A 21,202-nucleotide genomic window follows, 5' to 3' on the forward strand; every position below is an offset into this window, starting at 1 on the left:
CTCGTGTGAGTATCAGCATATACACCTTGTTCTTGAAGTGTGTAACGAAATTTGGTTTTGGTTTTGGGCTTTAAATCGAAATTTGGATTTTCCTTTTCTAAAACCAAACACAAAAAAAATTCCACCAATTATTGTCTCATTAAATACAAGTTTAAAAAGTATTAATTAATGATCCTTTTCTAAAACCAAACACAAAAAAAATTCCACCAATTATTGTCTCATTAAATACAAGTTTAAAAAGTATTAATTAATGAGTGTACATGAACTGAAAAAAACAATATCAATTGATGAGTGTTAAATAAATTTTAAATACTGTTAGATTCATTTTTTAGTGTACACGAAATACCATCATTCAAGTTTTTAACTTCAAGGTTAAAAAGTAGTTTATTTGATCCATTTCAATCTTCTGATCACTCAAAATCTCGCTGGAACATACAAATTGATTCAAGGTGAGTGTGTTAAAATTCCTATATTTTGTTATACAAATGAAACGTTGTAATTTGTAACATCCCACATCGCCCAGGAGTGTGGATCTTGTAAGCTTTATATGTATATTCTCATCTCTACCTAGCACGAGGTATTTTGGGAGCTCACTGCCTTCGGGTTCCATCGGAACCCCGAAGTTAAGCGAGTTCGTGCGAGAGCAATCCCATAATGCGTGACCCACTGGGAAGTTTTCGTGTGAGTTCCTAAAAACAAAACCGTCCGTGTGAGTTCCCAAAAACAAAATTGTCCCACATCATCTAGGGGTGTGGATCTTGTAAGCCTTATATATATATTCTCATCTCTACCTAGCACGAGGTTTTTTGGGAGCTCACTGGCTTCAGGTTCAATCAGAACTCCGAAGTTAAGCAAGTTCGCGCGAGAGCAATCCCATGATGGGTGATCCACTGGAAAGTTATCGTGTGAGTTCCCAAAAACAAAACCGTGAGGGCGTGGTTGAGGCCCAAAGTGGATAATATTGTGTTACGGTGGAGTTGAACTCGAGATGTGGTGGGGACCCGGACCGGGATGTGACATAATTAATTTGTGTTTTTATGATAAAATACTTCTTGTATGAAGTTGTCATGGTTTTGTTACACTATTCGTCAAATATGTACAGTATTTATCTTAGATTGCGGGTGTGACAAGTGGTCCCAATCCAACTGTTCAATATTCTAGCAACTTATGAGCATCAAAGAATGTGAATATATCCTTAGTGCTAAGTAAATCATGGTGATGCTAATGTTAATGAGACAATGATCCTTATTCAAATGATGATTCTGTTTAGAAAGTGATCCGGAAGATCAAGATTTTAAACTCTTTGGAATCCTGCTTCCTGCCAACTTGGAAGCAAATTCGAACTAATTACCTCCATTTCCAGAAGCTTTAATTAAGATGAACAATGAAGTGGATTAACGTGAACATGAAGTGACGGAAAGGATAAAACATGATGAATTTTATAAGAACATTGTCAAATTATTAAAGGTATGGAAAATTATGGAAGTCCAATTTTCTAAATATTGGATTAAGATTGAGAATTTATATGCAGAGAATGTCCATGAAATGCTTGAAAATGGAATGGAATATATCATCATTCTTTTTAAAAGGAAGTAAGGATAAGTTCAGTACTACTAGTTGCAGTTGTAGTTGCTTCCATCCATTGGGGTGGCCTTTAGTTCCTAGTTGAAACTCCAAGTGATGATTAGAAAAATACAATGTAATAAATTTCACTACTAGTTACGCTGAAACCTTTTGTGATAAGATCACGCACCTGCAATGCAACGTTAATTAATGATGGGCCGCTAATATGTCACTTTCAAATCTTGACATAACTTAGTATATGCATAATAGATTAAGCGATATTCTCTTTCCTCTACTACTTGTCCTGCAGATGCTATTCCCTTCAATATTCACCTTCTCTGCGTTTCCTGCACATCAATTTGCATGCAATGGCTATATACAAATACTAGCTTGGTCCTGTCTTAATTTGTTTCCGAAACTATAACAATGACAACAGCAACATTGGGGGGTTTCCACGGGCCAATGATTGCAGCTTCCTGGACTAAACATCGCACTTTCCAGTGGTTGCCAAATGGTCAGTTCTTATTTCTCCTTGCCATATAAGATTATATGTATTTCTAGTTTACATTGCACAGCAAATGTTTTCGACAAGGCGATACTTTGAACTACTCTAGTCTTTAGGGAAGAGAAGAAACTGATCTTGGGTGTAAGGGGATGGACATACTGCCTTAATCAATTGACTTAAGACACGTCTTTGCATAACTGGACTTTAATCAACTTTTTATTATGTTATTCAGGATTTCGGCAGAAATGTTTTCTCTCAAAGAGCTCAACTGCTAAGCTCAATTTTCACGGCATGCCATTTCTTGGGGGTGGCTTCAAGAAAACAGCAGCAACTCATGTTGCATCTCCCAACTCATCTTCCCAAAGCGTGACAACGGAGTTACTTGATGCATGGAACGATGAATATGGTGGAGTCATAATTAATTCGGAGAGCCTTCCCACGAGTGCAAATGCTTTTGCATCCGCTTTTCAGGCTTCCTTGTCCAACTGGAAAATGAAGGTATAATACATGGGAAAATGAGGCGCATTCCTACCATATTAATATGGATAGGCACTTTGTAAACATGGCTCAAAAGTACTATTATGTGCAGGGAAAAAGGGGGGTATGGCTCAAAATACTGCAAGAGCAAGCTGATCTTGTTCCAATTGCAGTTCAGGTAACAATTCCATAACATATGTAAAAAAAAGGACTATTTCTCAATCTATATGTGTCATCCTTGCGCTGAGGCTATGGTAATTTTCTTTATACCGTTCCAAATGGACATAATATTCTTGTCCAATGGGACCCCAGAAACACTCGATTCTCATCATAACTTATTAAATTTTTGGTTTTAGTTAATTACAACAACACATCTGACTGGCCTGTATTGATCAGGAGGGTTTCAACTATCACCATGCTGAACCAGGATATATTATGCTAACATACTGGATTCCGAAGGAACCATGTGTGCTTCCTGCTAGCCCCTCACATCAAATTGGTATTGCAGGATTTGTGATCAACAAAAAAAGAGAGGTATATATCCATGGAAATTCAATAAAGTTTTGTTCGCATTTTCGGGTCCATTGCATAATTTGTAAATTTTTCTGACTGATGCAACTTACATAACATAACTAAGGTTCTCGTGGTAAAAGAGAAGTGCCCTTGTAGTTGCTCCGGTGTGTGGAAGTTGCCCACTGGCTATATCAACAAGGTGAATAATTCTCATTTATTTGTTTCATGGAATTTCGGTTTCCTTGATGGACAAGAAATAATGTGATTCTCTTTTTAATTTTCTCAGTCTGAAGACATATTTTCTGGAGCTATCCGAGAAGTAAAAGAAGAAACTGGTGTAAGAACATAATTTTAATCATTGCCTTAATTACTTCTTAATAATAATCTAATCACACCCACTAATCACACTTTTTTATGCTCACAGATTGACACAACTTTCCTAAAAATGGTAGCTTTCAGGTGAGGTCTTGGCACCGATTTTTCCTTAGTTTGCTATGTATATAAATACGCATATGAAGTTAATTTCTATTTTCTTCTGCTAGGCATGCACACTTGGTAGCATTTGACCAGTCAGACTTGCTCTTTGTCTGCATGCTTAAGCCATTATCCTACGAGGTCACAGTAGATGACAAGGAAATCCAAGCTGCAAAGGTATACTCAAATTTTACTCATTAGATTTCTTTGAAATTGATCATGGTTAGGCCAGTTAATTAGACGTCATATCCTGTAAATTAGACTAATATAAAATATTCGTGTCAAAAATGTTATCGGGAAATTAATTTTTGTTCCCACTCCGATTTCTGAGTGATTGAAGTGTTTGATCATCTTCTTTTTCAGTGGATGCCTGTTGATGAGTTTATTGCCCAACCATATTACCAAGATGATTGCTTGTCAAAGAAAGTCATTGATATATGCATGGCGGCTAAAGAAGATCGTTACAGTGGATTCATTGGTCATCAGCTCAACTCCAAAATTGATGGAAAATTGTCTTACTTGTATTATGATGAGTTCTAAAATATTTAGAATTCCATCTTATATTATTTTCCAAGGGGACACATTTAATTATCCCCTGAATCGATTATATATCATATTATAAAGATGATAATTTCCTCTATAATCTAGTCTATAACATTATTAAATAACTTGTCAAATTAATGACAAAATAAAGATTTTTTTTATAACACAAAATCAGGTGTTGAGAAGGAATTTCACATCGATGGGAATATGGAATTTGCATGAGCTTATAAGTAAGTTCGGCTACTTCACATATTTCCAATTGATTTTATGATGGAACCTAAACTCTCTACATGGTATCAGAGCAGGTAGTCCTAAAACCCAAGGGCCACACATGCTCCACTTCACCACACGAGAATGAATCCCACATTAATAAAAAAGGGACTTCTTGAAATTCGCCACACTTAATTACCTCATGAATCTAATGTATATCATATTATAAAGATGATCATTTCCCTATAACACTATTTTATTTTTTATATTAAAACTCTAACAGCGTGCATACGGTTGGGGGATACACTTGCGATAAATTATAAAAAAAGAAAAGAAAAAAAGAGAGGATATTTTAGGTGCATACAAAACTCAAAATTTAAAGAACTTAGATGCAGGACGATATGCTGAATTTTATAAAAAAAACTTCACAATTAATCTTTTGTCTAATTACGGTAAAGATCAAATTACAGTTGCATCTGTTGAACGCGTGGAACTCATGTGCATCAAGCGACTTAACACTCCTCTTTTACAAATAAAGAGAGCATCGATCCACCTATATATCGTAGTTATAAGATTGTGACAAGAACACCTGAAGATGGTTCTGCAGAGTACATCAAACCCTATACCCTAATCTGACCATACAAATACATGTGGCACACAGCCCCTGAATGTGACAAATACAACCTACCCAAATCCGCTGTGTTTTGATGGTCTTAATCCACCGGAACCCCGTTGCAAGGCAATCCTCCATACTCAGTCGTCAAGTAAGTTGTGTGAAGTTGTTCCTTAATTATCGTTTGGTATGTAGATAGGATGGGGCGGAACGGAATGGAACGGGACAAGGCGGGACGGAACGGAGAGGGAGCAAAGATGCTCTAGGATGGAAACAAGGAGGAAGAAGGAGACGGAGAGATTATAATTTAGTGTTCCACGAATGTGGAACGAGTCGTTTTAGGGGGGTGAGGTGGAACGAAAAATCATCCAAAACTCGTTCCGTGGAACAACGCGTTCCACCCATTTTAGGCGCACCAAACGTGGAACGGAATGCCTCGTCCCACTCCGTTCCGTCCTGTCCCACGTACCAAACGGTACGGTGTGTCTTTTTAAGACACAACTTTTGTTCTTGATAGTTACGTTTGAGTTTTGAACAACCTTTTATGCTATCTTTTGTACTCTCTATTGGTGTTTGAAACATCTTATTTCCAAAACAAAGTTAATCACACACATTTATAGGATATATTAATTTGTTATTCTAGTTGTATTTTAAGTCTATCACACATAATTATTTGAATTTTTTTTATATATAGTTAACTTGAAATACTGTTACGGTGACATTTTAAGTGCATATAAGTTTTTTTTCTTGTTTCAGGCAGTACTTTGTTTTAGTGTTTTGTTTTTTTTGAAATTATCTTCAGGCAGTACTTTGTTAATGTGGATGACACTGTTGCCTAAAAGGTGAGCCTTTTCCTTTATTGAATGCAGTTTTCCCTCCAATTTTCTGATAAAGAAATTACTTGTTCATATTGGGTTGCAATTTTTACTGTGTGTTAAATTAGTTCTTGTGTTCTCTTCTGCCTTTTGCAGATTGTTGTTCACAGCAATAGTCCAAGGTGCACACAATTCCGGAGGGCAGGACCGCGCCAAAGAGTACGTATTTTCGTATATTTTACAAACGAATTTTGACATGATTAAATACCATGGATTGTTAATGACTTTGTTGCTTCTTTGTCATCAGGTGTATTTTGAATCGGATGATGTTAATGCCTGTATTGTGAGATGTGGGGGTCTATGTCCCGGACTCAACACAGTGATTAGGGAGATAGTATGTGGCCTGCACCATATGTATTATGTAAAGGAAGTTATCGGAGTTGATGCAAGTGATTTAAAGTATCAAACTGATTTATGGAGATTTGGATTGCATGATTCAGTGGCATCATTGGCTAATGGAGTACGTAAATTTGCAGGGAGGATACCGGGGTTTCTACTCGCGTAACACGATTGCTCACTCTAAGAGCGTGAACAACATCCATAAACGCGGCGGAACAATTATGTTCTCAGCAAGTGGAAGAACTAGAACAATTAATCAAGCATTGAACTTCATTATTTGCAGATCCTACGTATAAGATCTGAGCGGTTCCAAGAAATGCCCTCCGATAACGTGTACAGCATGCTTCTTGCTCAAAGCGCTGTCCATGGAGCAATGGCTGGTTACACAGGATTTACAGTTGGGCCTGTCAATGGGAGACTAATGGGTGCATATTTTCATATATTTTTATCATATACTTCATTTGGATTTTGTATATATGAATGGGTTAAATGCACTAATTTATATTGTTTTAATTTATAGGCATCAAATACTGGAGTTATGCAAAAATGAAGTGAAAAATGAGCTTTTTGGGTGTCTAGAGTAATTCCAGTGGAGCAGGAGGTTAGCTAGCTTCGCCAAGGCATATGCTTTACAACAAAAAGAGACTGCAATGGTTTTGGAAATCAAATGGACATGGAAATGCTATTCAATAGACTTTAGGAGAGAACTTAATTTCTAGTTTTTATTATTTCCCTTTATTTATTTTTCTTTAATAAGGACTTAAAGGTCCATTAGTGGTCATTTATTTGACCATTTCTATTGGTCTTTTCAATGCTTGACGTTGGTTTTATATATGGAGATTGGTTCTCCATTGTAAAAGAGAACGCCACCAAACACAATACATATCAAACCATAGAAGGGTTGCGGCAAGGAAGGGAAAGGGGAAGAGTTTTCTAGTTTGTTTCTTCTTTGCTAGGGCTACGATATAGCCTAATCATGAATACTTAATTGCCTTATGGCATTGTTGTTATCAAGTTTTTCTTCCTTATTGAGTATCTTTTGCTAATTGTAATGCGCTTGATTTTTATTTAGATGCTTGATCACCATATAGGTTTAAATTAGGTTGATTTGAATCAAGTTAGAGTAGACGCCATACTTAACTTGGGTTTAGCTTCTTGCAATTGATACCATAACCACCTATTTGTAGATGCCATACAATTAGGGTTTGTGTGATTTTCCAACGATTTCCATAGTGCTTAATGGGTTCTTACTTGTTTAAATTCATCTAGATGCCACAGAGGGTTAACATGTAAAGATACTTTTGATGTAACCACATGTTATGGCCTTTGAATAATTTAGGGAAAATCAATCATCAATATTGGAGAACTATTTGAACATAACATATTAAGGGAATTAAGTAGAATTGGTTACGGTGAATTCGGATGCCCTGGGTCTTATTTTCTTAAGTTTTAATTTTATTATTTCGTGCATTTAATTTAAAGTCATATTTCATATTTTAGTTTAATTTCAAAGTTTCATATCTTTTCCATTAAAGCTTCTCCACTATGATTTGTTTCAATTTAGTTAGTAAGATTTTAGAATCAATTCGATTTATGTGGGACGATATCCGTGCTTGTATGCTATACAATTATCTTATTCATATACTTGCGAGCACTAAAATTCGAGACTTAATGAGTTTAATTTTTGTTATCTAATTTACACAACAAGTTTCTGGCATGGGTGCATATTTTCATATGTTTTTATCATATACTTCCCTTTGGTTTTGTATATATGAATGGGTTAAATGCTCTAATTTATATTGTTTAAATTTATAGGCATTAAATACTGGAGTTATGAAAAATGAAGTGAAAAATGACCTTTTTGGGTGTCTAGAGTAATTCCAGTGGAGCAGGAGGTTAACTAACTGCGCCAAGGTATATGCGTTACAACAAGAAGATGAGACTGCAATGGTTTTGGAAATCAAATGGACATGGAAATGCTATTCAATAGACTTTAGGAGAGAACTTAATTTCTAGTTTTTATTATTTCCCTTTATTTATTTTTCTTTAATAAGGACTTAAAGGTCCATTAGTGGTCATTTATTTGACCATTTCTACTTGGTCTTTTCAATGCTTGCTGTTGGTTTTATATATGGAGATTGGTTCTCCATTGTAAAAGAGAAAGCCACCAAACACAATTCATATCAAACCATAGAAGGGCTGCGGCAAGGAAGGGAAAAGGGAAGAGTTTTCTAGTTTGTTTCTTCTTTGCTAGGGCTACGATGTAGCCTAATCATGAATACTTAATTGCCTTGTGGCATTGTTGTTATCAAGTTTTTCTTCCTTATTGAGTATATTTTGCTAATAGTAATGCGCTTGATTTTTCTTTAGATGCTTGATCATCATCTAGGTTTAAATTAGGTTGATTTGATGCAAGTTAGAGTAGATGCCATACTTAACTTGGGTTTAGCTTCTTGCAATTGATACCATAACCACCTATTTGTAGATGCCATACAATTAGGGTTTGTGTGATTTTCCAATGATTTCCATAGAGCTTAATGGGTTCTTACTTGTTTAAATTCATCTAGATGCCATAGAGGGTTGACAAGTAAGGATACTTTTGATGCAACCAAATGCCATAGCCGTTGAATAATTTAGGGAAAATCGATCATCAATATTGGGGAACTACTTGAGCATAACATATTAAGGGAATTAAGTAGGATTGGTTACGGTGAATTCGGATGCCCTAGGTTTTATTTTCTTATGTTTTTAATTTTATTATTTCGTGCATTTTATTTTCAAGTCATATTTCATTTTTAGTTTAATTTCAAATTTTCTCTCTTTTCCATTAAAACTTCTCAATTACAAGTTGTTGATGCACAAAATCAGTGAGGACTTTGGTACAACAGAAAATGTTAAGTTTGTGACCGTCACTAGATTGCTCTTGTCACTAGTGTGAATAAGTATGTAAATGGATAGGGACAGGGAAGCAAACACAAGATGTACGTGGTTCACCCAGATTGGCTACGTCCACGGAGTAGAGGAGTTCTCATTAATTGTGAAGGGTTTACACAAGTACATAGGTTCAAGCTCTTCTTTAGTGAGTACTAGTGAATGATTTAGTACAAATGACATTAGGAAATATTGTGAGAGAATGATCTCTATTTATAGAAGAGAGTTTCTAGTTTCATTCTGACATTGACACGTGTCGTGTTGTGATTGGCTTCTGATGTTGACACGTGTCGCGCTATGATTGGCTTCTGATGTCGACACGTGTCGCGTTGTGATTAGCCTTTTGGTTGGAGGGAAACTTTTCTGGGTCCTTGATGGTATAATGTTGACTGGTGCTCAGTAGTTTCGGGATTGGTCAAGTATGGTACAAACAATGCTCCCCTAAGTTCTCGAGTGAGGGAAGCTCCTCGGTTGGGAACTTGCAAAATCCAAGCCATTGAGTAATCACGAAACTTCTAAGTACCTAAGTATGGTATCATTTTCACTTGCCTTATCTATCTCATATGTAGATGTGGCATCTTCTCTGGAAGTACTTTTCCTCCATCAAAGGGTGGTATCTTTAACCGATGAAGATGCACAAGGTAATGTATCAATTTCACTTGAAGCTTACTTGTAGTTTCGGGCTTGGTCAAGTGTGATACAAACCCTATAGTAGGAGTCCTCCAAGTCACCGAGCTAGGAGATTTGCCGAAAGAGGTAACAGACAAGGTAAGCAATCAGACTTCCAAGCAAGCAACTTGGATCGGAGGTTCGACTTCAGCTTCCGGTTAATTGTTCTCCTTCTCCTTGTGTCGTAAACAGCAACAAAGATAAGGAGAAGCAAATGGAGAAGAGATGATATGAGATACTTTTGCTTTTGAAGAAGTAACTTTCCACAGGCTTATTCTTGAACTGGGTTGGAGGGTTTTCTGGTTTCCTCCAAAGTATAAGGCCGACTCAAGAATTTGAAGGTCAAAATAAGTCCATCAAATCTAGAGTACGTTCGACCCTGATGATATGAGATACTTTTGCTGTTGACAAAGTAGTGGATGTATCAGCACGTATTTTGTTACGCTTGTCTCCACATGCTTCCTTGTATCCTTCTCACTTGCCCTATCTGTTCCTCAGGCAGATGTGGTATCTTCTCTGGAAGCATAAGATGTTGAAGATGAGTACTCGAGAGCAATGCCAGGTAAGTAATCAGGCAAGGGGTTCCAGGTAGTCAGTTCCTGACTGGAAGCTTAATTCCAAGTGCTGACTGATTGCTCTCTTTCTCATTGTCTTGCAGGTAAGAACAAGGCCAAAGGAAAAGACAGGGAAAAAGCATGATATGGGATACTCTTGCTTTTAACCCTGATGATATGAGATACTCTTGCTCTAGTGTGGCTTGTTTGCAGAGGTATTATCGGAAGGAAAAGAAGCTGAGTATTTTGAGAGACTCTGCTGAGAGTGCCCTCTCGGATGTGAAGAAAAGTTGAGCATTTTTTTTATTTGTAGGTCTGCCTGGCTGTGGAGGATGGAGGTCGACATATATAGGAGTCTCCCTAACAACAAATAGTAGTGCTATTCCTTTACCCTTCTTGGTCATAGAAATGTAGTGGGAGCTGCAAGTTTCACGTGTTTTAACTTTGTCAGAGCACTTTGAAAAAGTGGGTCTATGGTATCTGGAAAGCTGATGTTGCGTATGAAGATTGCAGATAAGCTTTATCCAAGGAAATCTGGCTCTCAAAGTTCGGAGAGTGGTGCCTCTTCGATTTTCGAACAAGCAATCTTGTCGGGGATCTGGCTCTCGAGATTCAGAGAACGGTGCCTCTTTGATTTTTGAGAAAGCAATCTTGTTGGGAGTCTGACTCTTGAGATTCGGAGAGCAGTGTCTCTTCGATTTTTAAGAAAGTAATCCTGTTGGGAGTCTGGCTCTCGAGATTCGAAGGGTGGTGCATCTTCGATTTTTGAGCACGTAATCATGTTGGGAGTCTGGCTCTTGAGATTCGGAGAGCGGTGCCTCTTCAATTTTTGAGAAATGAATCTTGTTGGGAGTCTAACTCTTGAGATTCAGAGAGCAGTGTCTCTTCAATTTTTGAGAAAGTAATCCTGTTGGAAGTCTGACTCTAGAGATTCAAAGAGCGGTGCCTCTTTAATTTTTGAGCAAGTAATCCTGTTGGAAGTCTAGCTCTCAAGATTTGAAGAGCGGTGCCTTTTCGATTTTTAAGCAAGCAATCTTGTTGGGAGTGTTTTCTCGAATGTGAGTAAAGGTTGAGGATTTTTGTCAGTCTGCCTTGCCCCGGAGCACGGAGGTTGACACACATTGGGACTTTCTAGTTATCAAGTAGTGGTGCTGTTCCTTTACCCTTGTGGGTAATAGTAAGGTAGCTGGACCTTCAAAATTTATGTGTCTAACCTTTGTCAAAGATCTTTGGCAAAGTTATCTGTGATACTTGATGAGCTGATGTTGCGTGCGGAAAGTGGTGCCTCTTCGGAATTCGAAGAGTGGTGTCTCTTCGATTTTTGAACCAACGACCCTGTTGCCTTTTCTTTTATAAGGGCACCAATTGTGTGCAAGAAGTACATTCAGAGAGTTATTGCTTGTAGGAATTTTCCCCTTACTTCAAAGATTTATTGCACCTCATTTCTCCTTCATCATTTCTAAGAATGTATGGCCCATCCGACCGTCGTTTTGATTTGAACTTTGGTGAAGAGGCAGCCATGCCTTCTCAAGACAACATATGGCGCCCATCCTTCTTATCCCTTACTGGTCATCTTACCGTTGGGGACTCTGTGATGAAGAATGATATGACCGCTGTAATGGTGGCCAGGAACCTTCTCACTCCCAAAGATAACAGACTACTTTCCAAACGGTCTGACGAGTTGGCTGTTAAGGATTCTCTGGCTCTCAGTGTTCAGTGTGCAGGTTCTGTGTCTAATATGGCCCAACGCCTATTTTCTTGAACTCGCCAAGTTGAATCATTGGCGGCTAAAGTGATAAGTCTTAAACAGGAGATCAGAGGGCTCAAGCATGAGAATAAACAGTTGCACAGGCTCACACATGACTATGCTACAAACATGAAGAGGAAGCTCGACCAGCTGCAGGAATCTGATGGTCAGATTTTACTTGATCATCAAAGGTTTGTGGGTTTGTTCCAAAGGCATTTATTGCCTTCGTCTTCTGAGGCTGTACCGCGTAATGAAGCTCTAAATGATCAACCTTCGGTGCCTCATTCTTCTGGGGTTCTGCCTAGTACTGAGGCTCCGAATAATCACCCTCTGGTGCCTCATCTTTCTAGGGCTCTGCCAACTACTGAGACTTCTCCTAAGCAACCTTTGTGAAAGCTCCCTCTTGTTTGTTTATTTTGATTTATGTATATGTACATATTTGTAACTTATCGGAGATATCAATAAATAAGCTTTGCTTCATTTCAACATATTGTGTTAAATACACCAAGGCATTCTTCACTATGTTCTTTGAATCTTTCCTTTTGTTGAAGCTTGTATGTTGAAGCTTTGTGAGTGAAGTATGTAGGTTGAGGTAGTGCTCCCTTAATTTTCCGAGTGAGGAAAACTTCTCGTTTGGAGACTTGAAAAATCCAAGTCACTGAGTGGTCGTGAGACTTTCGAGTATCAAGGTGCAGTAGCATATGGTAGGAGTCCCTAAAGTCTCTGGTCGATGGAGTTGACGAATGAGGCATTTCCTTTCTAAGTGGTAGCCCAAAACTCCTTCTTCATATATATTTGTTATGAAGTTGTTAGGCCTAAAGAAAAGGAGGCCTAGGCAATTTTTTTTCAATTTTTTTTTTCGAATTTTTTTTCTTTTCGAATTTCTGAAAAAAAAAAAAATATATATATATATATATATTTTTTTTTTTAAAAGCTTTGTAGGTGAAGCTTTGGTGTTGAAGCTTTGTAGGTGAAGCTTTGAGGTTGAAGCTTTGTTGGGTATCATGAATTGATTTTGCTTCACACTATCTTGATCAAGATAGTGTGAAGCTTTTGTGGGTGAAGCTTTTGTGGGTGAAGCTTTTATGGTGGGTGAAGCTTTTGTTTGTGAAGCTTTTATGGGTGAAACTTTTATGGGTGAAGCTTTTGTGGTGGGGGAAGCTTTTGTGGGTGAAGCTTTTGTTGGTGAAGCTTTTATGGGTGAAACTTTTGTAGGTGAAGCTTTTGTGGTGGGTGAAGCTTTTATTGGTGAAGCTTGTTTATACCATATTTAGGGCCTCGTATTTAGATCTCGTACAAATACTCGGGGGACTTAAATGTAATTATGTGATAAAGGAATGGGCAAATATGTAATAAGTGAGGAGTCTTTATTCTATAAAAGGACCACTCACCCTCACAATGAGAGGATGCCAATTCCTAAGGCTCCTCACCCTCTCAAGGCTCTCCTATCTAGAGCAAAGCTCTCACACTCCCTTCCTCACAAATACTCTCAGAGAAATACAATCAGTGTGGACGTAGCCCAAACCTTGGGGTGAACCACGATACATCTTGTGTTATTTACATTACTTGCATATTCACGGTCAGATTTACGTTGTTCCAAGACCTCCAGTTTTGTGCATCAACATTTGGCGCCGTCTGTGGGAAACGACATGAAAAGTTATGTCGGTTCTCTCTCAATTTTTCACCTCCGCTGTGGATCTGGAAAAATTTGACAAAACCAGAAAGAAAACCACAACAAAATCTCCCCAAAACCCAAACACCACCATCACCACACTGAGGACAAAATTATTTCAAAATCCACGTTCTCTCTCTTGTTCTTCTCTATCTTGAGCAAGCAGCATGCATCAGTAGTGCATCATCATTCAATGGATTTCACGCTCCATTCGCAATCGTACCTAAAAAACTCGAAGATCTCGGAGACACTGTCTGTGTTTTAGCCATGGCTTCAGCATCACTGTTTGCTAAAGACGGTGTCGCCACCGCCGTAGAGGCAGTTCCTGCTCCAGTCACTGGCCAAGTCACCTCCGTCTATAGCGAGGTCCAGGCTAGTCGTATGGACCAGGCGGACCAGACGCTTCCTCTCCATTCGATTCCCTAAAAGCCTTTCAAGATCGTCGACGGTCCTGCCAGCTCTCTCGCCGGTAATTCAGAGGAGGAAAGTGCAGTGGATAGATCTCCACATGTTGTGGAATTGCTGGTGGAGATCTCTCGAGAAATTGCAGTAGTACCGCGCCAACACTTAACATTTCTTGGGAAAATGCAGAAATTTGACATCTGAGAAGCCCAAGGCGGAGGAGACAAATTGAAATGGATGAAAAGGGTGAGAAAGCGGTATAGGAATCAAAATGAGGGAATTTTGGAAAAGCGATGGAAGGAGTGGCCTCAATAACACTTTTACCGTATGGGTCCCTCTCCGGCCACTTCATCTACCACCAGGACTCCGTTAACGTCCGCTTCAACCTTCAGTAGCACTTTCATGCTTGATACTGATGAAGTTTTCTTTATCGCGTTGGCCCGACAACGCCTGGTCTGACCCACTAATTCGATTCCCGGAGTTCCACCCTATCTCCACCGTTATGATCTGGGAAATCTTTCCCTTGGCGAAGTTCTCGAGCCTGGTTAACCTGCCTGAGTTGTGCGTTGTGTGCCTGTACGAGTTCGAGAGCGAGGACGAGATATGACAGCTCACGAACTGTTCTCACGTATTCCACAAAGGGAGGCGGTTGATCAGGACATCATCAACACCATGTCATCATGAGCTGCAGTAGCTGAGGCCCAAGCAATATCCGCCATTTCTTTGTGTGTGTTTGACCCATTAACAAACTAAGTGATCCAGAAAAGGTTGGCGATGTTTGACAAGTCAGTCGCTAAATGCCCGGAGGCGCTGTAGAACCCTCAGTCCGGATCAGCCTTCGCCCTGAAAGATGGGTTTCTAGCGCAACAGTTTACTTCTGTGCGTCCTTCCTCCGTCACTGTCAATCTTGGCGCTTCTGGTCTAATCGAGTTTTAGCTAGGCAACTGGGTTTGCCCCTTCATAAGAACCTACAAGGTTTTTAGCAGATGCTATTTGTTGATGCTAGTAGTCGACGGTGGGTGTTGCTTTGCTCCGAGCTCAACCTCGTCGTGCTTAAAGAGGTGTTGGTACAATTCTGGGCCCTCAAAAGGTGCAAATTGGAGCGTTTGACAAAGTAGTAAAAGATAGTGTGCACATGCATGACAGCAAAGCAAAGACAGAGGTGCAAAGAAAAAGTGAAAAGGAAAAGGGAAAGAGAAAAGAAGAAAAGCAAAAAAATTTCTTATGATTATGATTCATTTAGTTTGCCAGGTGAAGAGACAGAGAGAGTGGTGGAAAAGCATCAAGAAAAGCAGAAAGCAAAAGTAAGGAATAAACACCCACCAGAATGATGTAATTTATTTTATCTTTAAGAGACATCTGTATAAATCCCATCAGAGGGTAATATGTACAAACCCCATCAGAGGGTAAAATAAAAAATATAAAAAAAAGCCCAAAATAATGGGCTGCAATGTCACGTGGAGGGCAAAGGTCCATATGCCCAAAAGAGCCAGACCCTTTATTATCACCAACCAGGTGATCAAAAGTACGCCCAGCACTCCACAATTATTCGGCAACCTACCGCTATTACCACCAACCAGGTGATCAAAAGTACGCTCAATACTCCAAAATTATTCGGCAACCTGCCTCTATTACCACCAACCAGGTGATGAAATGTACAACTCGTACTCTAATATCATTTGGCAACTACCATTCATGCCACCAACCAGGTGATGAAAGATGAAATGTACAACCCGTACTCTAATATCATTTGGCAACTAGCCATTCATGCCACCAACCCGGTGATGAAATGTACAACCCGTACACTCCTTCATGCTACCAATCAGGTGATCAAAAGTACGCCCAGTACTCCAAATCATATATGAGCATTACTCATGTCAATCATACATAAACATTCATGAGCATTACTCATGTCAATCATACATAAACATTCATGAGCATCACTCATCTAATCATACATAAACATTCATGAGCATCACTCATGTCAACATCTATGAGCATCACTCATGTCAAAAGCTTCATTTAAAGAGCTCTAGCTTCAAAAGCATCATTTACAGAGCTCTAGCTTTAAAGCTTCACTTGCAAAGCTTCAGTGCAGGGTATACAAATACCGCATCCGAATAACCGCCACTTCGGCCCATACATGGATTCAATTTAAGTCTCCAGCCAACAGACTCTATTGACCGAAGACTTGGGGAACTACATTATGTACCATATATTGGGCCTCAACTAGGCCTCATGAAAAATACTTGGGGGACTTAGCCTATTATTCATGTACTGAGGAGCAAGCCCTTATTCTATAAAAGGGACTACCTCACTTTCATTAGAGAGCACTCATGAAAAATACTCGGGGGATTTAGCCCATCACTTATGTATTGAGAAACGAACCCTTATTCTATAAAAGGGATCCCATCACTACCATTAGAGAGCATCGCCGCCTACTGAGCAACCGCATCGCCGTGAGCATCAACTCTAGCCCATCATTCATGTATTGAGGAGCGAGCCCTTATTCTATAAAAGGGACTCCCTCACCTTCAACGCCATAAGCCGAGCCAACCAAGGCAACATAAGCCACGAGCCGAGCAACCTCGCAGCATGTGCTACTTCTAGTTGAGCATCATTTCAGATTGATCATATCGAACATCAGTTCAAGACAACATCTAGTTACTTCGGCCCACACATAGACTGAATTTCAAGTCTTCAGCCAAAAGACTCTCTTGACTGAAGACTTGGGGGACTACTATTTATACCATATTTAGGATCTCGTATTTAGATCTCGTACAAATACTCGGGGGACTTAAATGTAATTATGTGATAAAAGAAGGGGCAAATATGTAATAAGTGAGGAGTCCTTATTCTATAAAAGGACCATTCACCCTCACAATGAGAGGAGGCCAATTCCTAAGGCTTCTCACCCTCTCAAGGCTCTCCTATCTAGAGCAAAGCTCTCACACTCTCTCCCTCACAAGTACTCTCAGATAAATACAATTAGTGTGAACGTAGCCCAAACCTTGGGGTGAACCACGATACATCTTGTGTTATTTATATTACTTGCAGATTCACGGTCGGATTTACGTTGTTCCATGACTTCCGGTTTTGTGTATCAACAAAGCTTTTATGGGTAAAGCTTTTGTAGGTGAAGCTTTTGTTAGTGAAGCTTTTGTAGATGAAGCTATTGTGGGTGAAGCTTTTATAGGTGAAGCTTTGGAGTTGAAGCTTTGTAGGTGAAGCTTTGGAGTTGAAGCTTTTGTTGGGTACCATGAATTGATTTTGCTTCACACTATCTTGATCAAGATAGTGTGAAGCTTTTGAGAATTTGTAGTTGTCCTCAATTGATGAAGCTTTTGTTGGTGAAGCTTTAGAGTTGAAGCTTTTGTTGGGTACCATGAATTGATTTTGCTTCACACTATCTTGATCAAGATAGTGTGAAGCTTTTAAGAATTTGTAGTTGTCCTCCATTGATGAAGTTTTTGTTGGTGAAGCTTTATTGGGTACCACGAATTGATTTTGCTTACACTATCTTGATCAAGATAGTGTAAAGCTTTTGAGAATTTGTAGTTGTCCTCCATTGATGAAGCTTTGTTGAATTTCCTTTTTTTTTTTTTTGGGGAAACTAGAAATTTGAAAATGTGGGAGAGACAACATATACAAATTTTGCTTCCACACTGTTGAGCAAGAGATTGTGATGCAAGTCACACCTTGTAGTAGTTGAAGGTTTGGATGAACCATATAAATTGAATTTGCTTCGAACAGTCTTGAATTTGCTTCAAAGGTTTGAGAATTGTAGTTGCCCTCCATTGATGAAGCTTTTGTTGGCACCATAAATTGGTTTTGCTTCACACTGTCTTGATCAAGAGTGTGTGAAGCTTTTGAGAATTGTGGTTGAACTCATTTGATGAAGCTTTTGTTGGCACCATATATTGGTTTTGCTTCACACTGTCTTGATCAAGAGTGTGTGAAACTTTTGAGAATTGTGGTTGCCCTCCATTGATGAAGCTTTTGTTGGCACCATAAATTGGTTTTGCTTCACACTGTCTTGATTAAGAGTGTGTGAAGCTTTTGAGAATTGTGGTTAAACTCCTTTGATGAAGCTCTTGTTGGCACCATAAATTGGTTTTGCTTCACACTGTCTTGATCAAGAGTGTGTGAAGCTTTTGAGAATTGTGGTTGCCCTCCATTGATGAAGCTCTTGTTGGCACCATAAATTGGTTTTGCTTCACACTGTCTTGATCAAGAGTGGGTGAAGCTTTTGAGAATTATGGTTGAACTCCTTTGATGAAGCTCTTGTTGGCACCATAAATTGGTTTTGCTTCACACTGTCTTGATCAAGAGTGTGTGAAGCTTTCTATGAGTTGTAGTGTTTGCATTGTTATAGAAGGGAAATGTCTGAAGCAGATGCAAGAGGGCTGAATAGCTTGATCTTCGTATGCCATGGACTGAAGTTGTTGTACGCTTGTAATAAGACTTTGTTGGTGACTATAACTCTTGTTGGGCATAAGTGCTCCCTTAGTTGAGTTGTCAAGCTTGAGGGTTTTTGATTATTTGTGAATGCTAGGAGTTCACATGTATAAGTTGTACCACTCGTCTTCTGGTAGGTGGAATGAATGGTGAGTTGCTTTCCTCACTTGGTTGGTGGTACGAAGATGAGTTCCTTCTTCACCTGGTTGGTGGCATGAATGGCAAGTTGCCAAATGATATTAGAGTACAGGTTGTACATTTCATCACCTGATTGGTGGCATGAAGGATAGTACGGGTTGTACATTTTATCACCTGGTTGGTGGCATGAAGATGAGTTCCTTCTTCACCTGGTTGGTGGCATGAGTGGCAAGTTGCCAAATGATATTAGAGTACGGATTGTACATTTCATCACCTGGTTAGTGGCATGAAAGAGAGTACGGGTTGTACATTTCATCACCTGGTTGGTTGCATGAAGATGAGTTCCTTCTTCACCTGGTTGGTGGCATGAGTGGCAAGTTGTCAAATGATATTAGAGTACGGGTTGTACATTTCATCACCAGGTTAGTGGCACGAAGATGAGTTCCTTCTTCACCTGGTTGATGGCATGAGTGGTAAGTTGCCAAATGATATTAGAGTACGGGTTGTACATTCATCACCTGGTTGGTGGCATGAAGATGAGTTCATTCTTCACCTGGTTGGTGGCATGAGTGACAAGTTGTCAAATGATATTAGAGTACAATTTGTACATTTCATCACCTGGTTGGTGGCATGAAAGAGAGTATGGGTTGTACATTTCATCACTTGGTTGGTGGCATGAGTGGCAAGTTGTCAAATGATATTAGAGTACGGGTTGTACATTTCATCACCTGGTTGGTGGCATGAAAGAGAGTATGGGTTGTACATTTCATCACCTAGTTGGTGGCATGAAGATGAGTTCCTTCTTCACATTTCATCACCTGTTTGGTGAGAATACGGGCAAGGTGCCGAGGCACATTGTAGCAAGTGTCAAAGACACAAAGTATGTTGAACCCTTTCGAAACACAGTTGGCTTATGTATGGATGTGTTGGAATGTATGATGTTTATGTATGAATGTGTTGGAATGTATGATGTTTATGTATGAATGTGTTGGAATGTATAATGTTTATGTATAAATATGTTGGAATGTATGATGTTTATGTTGATTGATATGAGTGATGCTTATGAATGTTTTGCTATGCATGAAGGGATCCATGCTTTTGATATGTGAACCATGTTGGTTGTAATACTTAGTATCACATACTTTGTGTCAAAGTATGCATGTTGAAGCTCTGAGTTGGAGTATAATGGTAGGTCAGCATAGACAAAGTGTTCCAGTGCTAGGAACGCAAAAGACTCAGAAGAAGTTGTCTGAATTCCCTATTCTTTAAATATTTGCCGAATGGCTTGTGTGACAAAAGATCTCAAGCGGTTAAGAGTCAAAACATTTGTAATGTGTATGCCTTCTTATAATAGCATTTCCTTCAGTACCTAGTCATCCACTTTAAAAGAGTGAGGCTTGGCCCCATAGTCATAATAGTCGACGGTACGTTCACCCATGGTTGTCTTGATACGAACTTTTATCCCTCTTGTTATAATGGGCTTGCTGAGAGTAAAAGAGACAAATACGTTTGGTGACTTAGCGAGTAGCTAAATGAGGCAGGAGATGATGCAATGGGTGTCTGAATGGCCAAGATCTCCTCACTTGGTAGAACTTGACTTCCACTTCCTACTTGTTGATATGGGTTAACCATATGGGGGTTCCCTTGGTATGTTCTTGCTTCGGCGGAAGCGTGGTTGTAAGCATGTGCCATCACCTCAGAGTAAGTCTTCCAAGTGTTGGCATTGATTATGTACTTGAAGAAACAATCATGTAGGCCTATCGTGAAGGCCTTGAAGGCGATCTTGTCATCTGCCTCAGCGTAGTGAGAATACTTATGGCTAAAGCAACCGGCATACTCTCGTAGTGACTCGTCCGGCTTCTGGCAAATAGTGTACAAGTCATCTGTAGAATGCAAGCGATCGGTCTGGAAGATGTGTTGAGAAACAAACAGTTTCCTCAGTTCCTCAAATGAGTCTACTGTCTCAGGTGGAAGACGGCAATACCAGTTTAGAGTTCCGCCAGAGAAGGTGGAGGGGAAGATACGACATCGATCTTTGTCGGTGTGCATTTGATATGCCATGGTGGACTCAAAGAGGTTAAGGTGTTCAATTGGGTCCTTCTTTCCAGTATATAGTTGTAAACCAAGCTTTTGTTTTGTCTTCGCTTGAAGGGGGTGTCGAAGATCCTCCTTATGAGAGGGCCAGGCCTGGGTTGGTTCTAGTCAGGTGTCTTGGACTGACGTTCGGCCTCAACTTGTTTACTTCTTCAAGGAGATGTATGACAAGAGGGTCTTGAGTGGAGACATGTACCATTGGAATTTTCTTTCGTAAGTCTCCATTGCCTCTTGGAAGTAGGAAAGTTTGAGCAAGGGCGTGTGGTTTTTTCTTGGACTCGCCGTACTGACTTCTAGGGCGAGTCTGTTGGAATACCTCAGAGTCCCCTGTACCTTCATGTTCCTCTAGGACCTGTTGTTCCTTCCCTAAATTGGCAGCGGGCCTGGGTCGTGGGAGGGGACCGAGTCTTTCAGAAACCCTTGGG

General features: G+C 39.5%; 1 protein-coding gene and 2 pseudogenes across 1 annotated transcript; 2 read left to right on the forward strand and 1 right to left on the reverse strand.

Annotated features, from left to right (window-relative positions):
* The first annotated feature begins 1,813 nt into the window (after window positions 1-1,813).
* Window positions 1,814-4,175, forward strand: LOC126605052 (nudix hydrolase 8-like). The gene is made up of 9 exons (XM_050272401.1): window positions 1,814-2,077; window positions 2,301-2,566; window positions 2,658-2,723; window positions 2,942-3,079; window positions 3,183-3,257; window positions 3,345-3,395; window positions 3,483-3,517; window positions 3,601-3,709; window positions 3,896-4,175. The coding sequence occupies exons 1-9, from the start codon at window positions 1,990-1,992 to the stop codon at window positions 4,070-4,072; spliced, it is 1,005 nt and encodes a 334-aa protein (XP_050128358.1). The 5' UTR covers window positions 1,814-1,989; the 3' UTR covers window positions 4,073-4,175.
* Window positions 2,746-2,860, reverse strand: LOC126606076 (U6 spliceosomal RNA; annotated as a pseudogene).
* Window positions 4,176-5,002: 827 nt separating the features above from the next.
* Window positions 5,003-6,667, forward strand: LOC126602717 (ATP-dependent 6-phosphofructokinase 6-like; annotated as a pseudogene).
* The last annotated feature ends 14,535 nt before the right edge of the window (window positions 6,668-21,202 follow it).

Source organism: Malus sylvestris, chromosome 15 (genome assembly GCF_916048215.2).
Source record: "Malus sylvestris chromosome 15, drMalSylv7.2, whole genome shotgun sequence".
NCBI lineage: Eukaryota > Viridiplantae > Streptophyta > Magnoliopsida > Rosales > Rosaceae > Malus > Malus sylvestris.

Coding starts and splice junctions, on each gene's coding strand:
- LOC126605052 (XM_050272401.1), top strand. CDS start 1,990: ATGACAACAGCAACATTGGGGGGTTTCCACGGGCCAATGATTGCAGCT. Junction 3,080..3,182: donor TGATCAACAAAAAAAGAGAG/GTATATATCCAT, acceptor AACATAACTAAG/GTTCTCGTGGTAAAAGAGAA. Junction 3,258..3,344: donor CCACTGGCTATATCAACAAG/GTGAATAATTCT, acceptor TAATTTTCTCAG/TCTGAAGACATATTTTCTGG.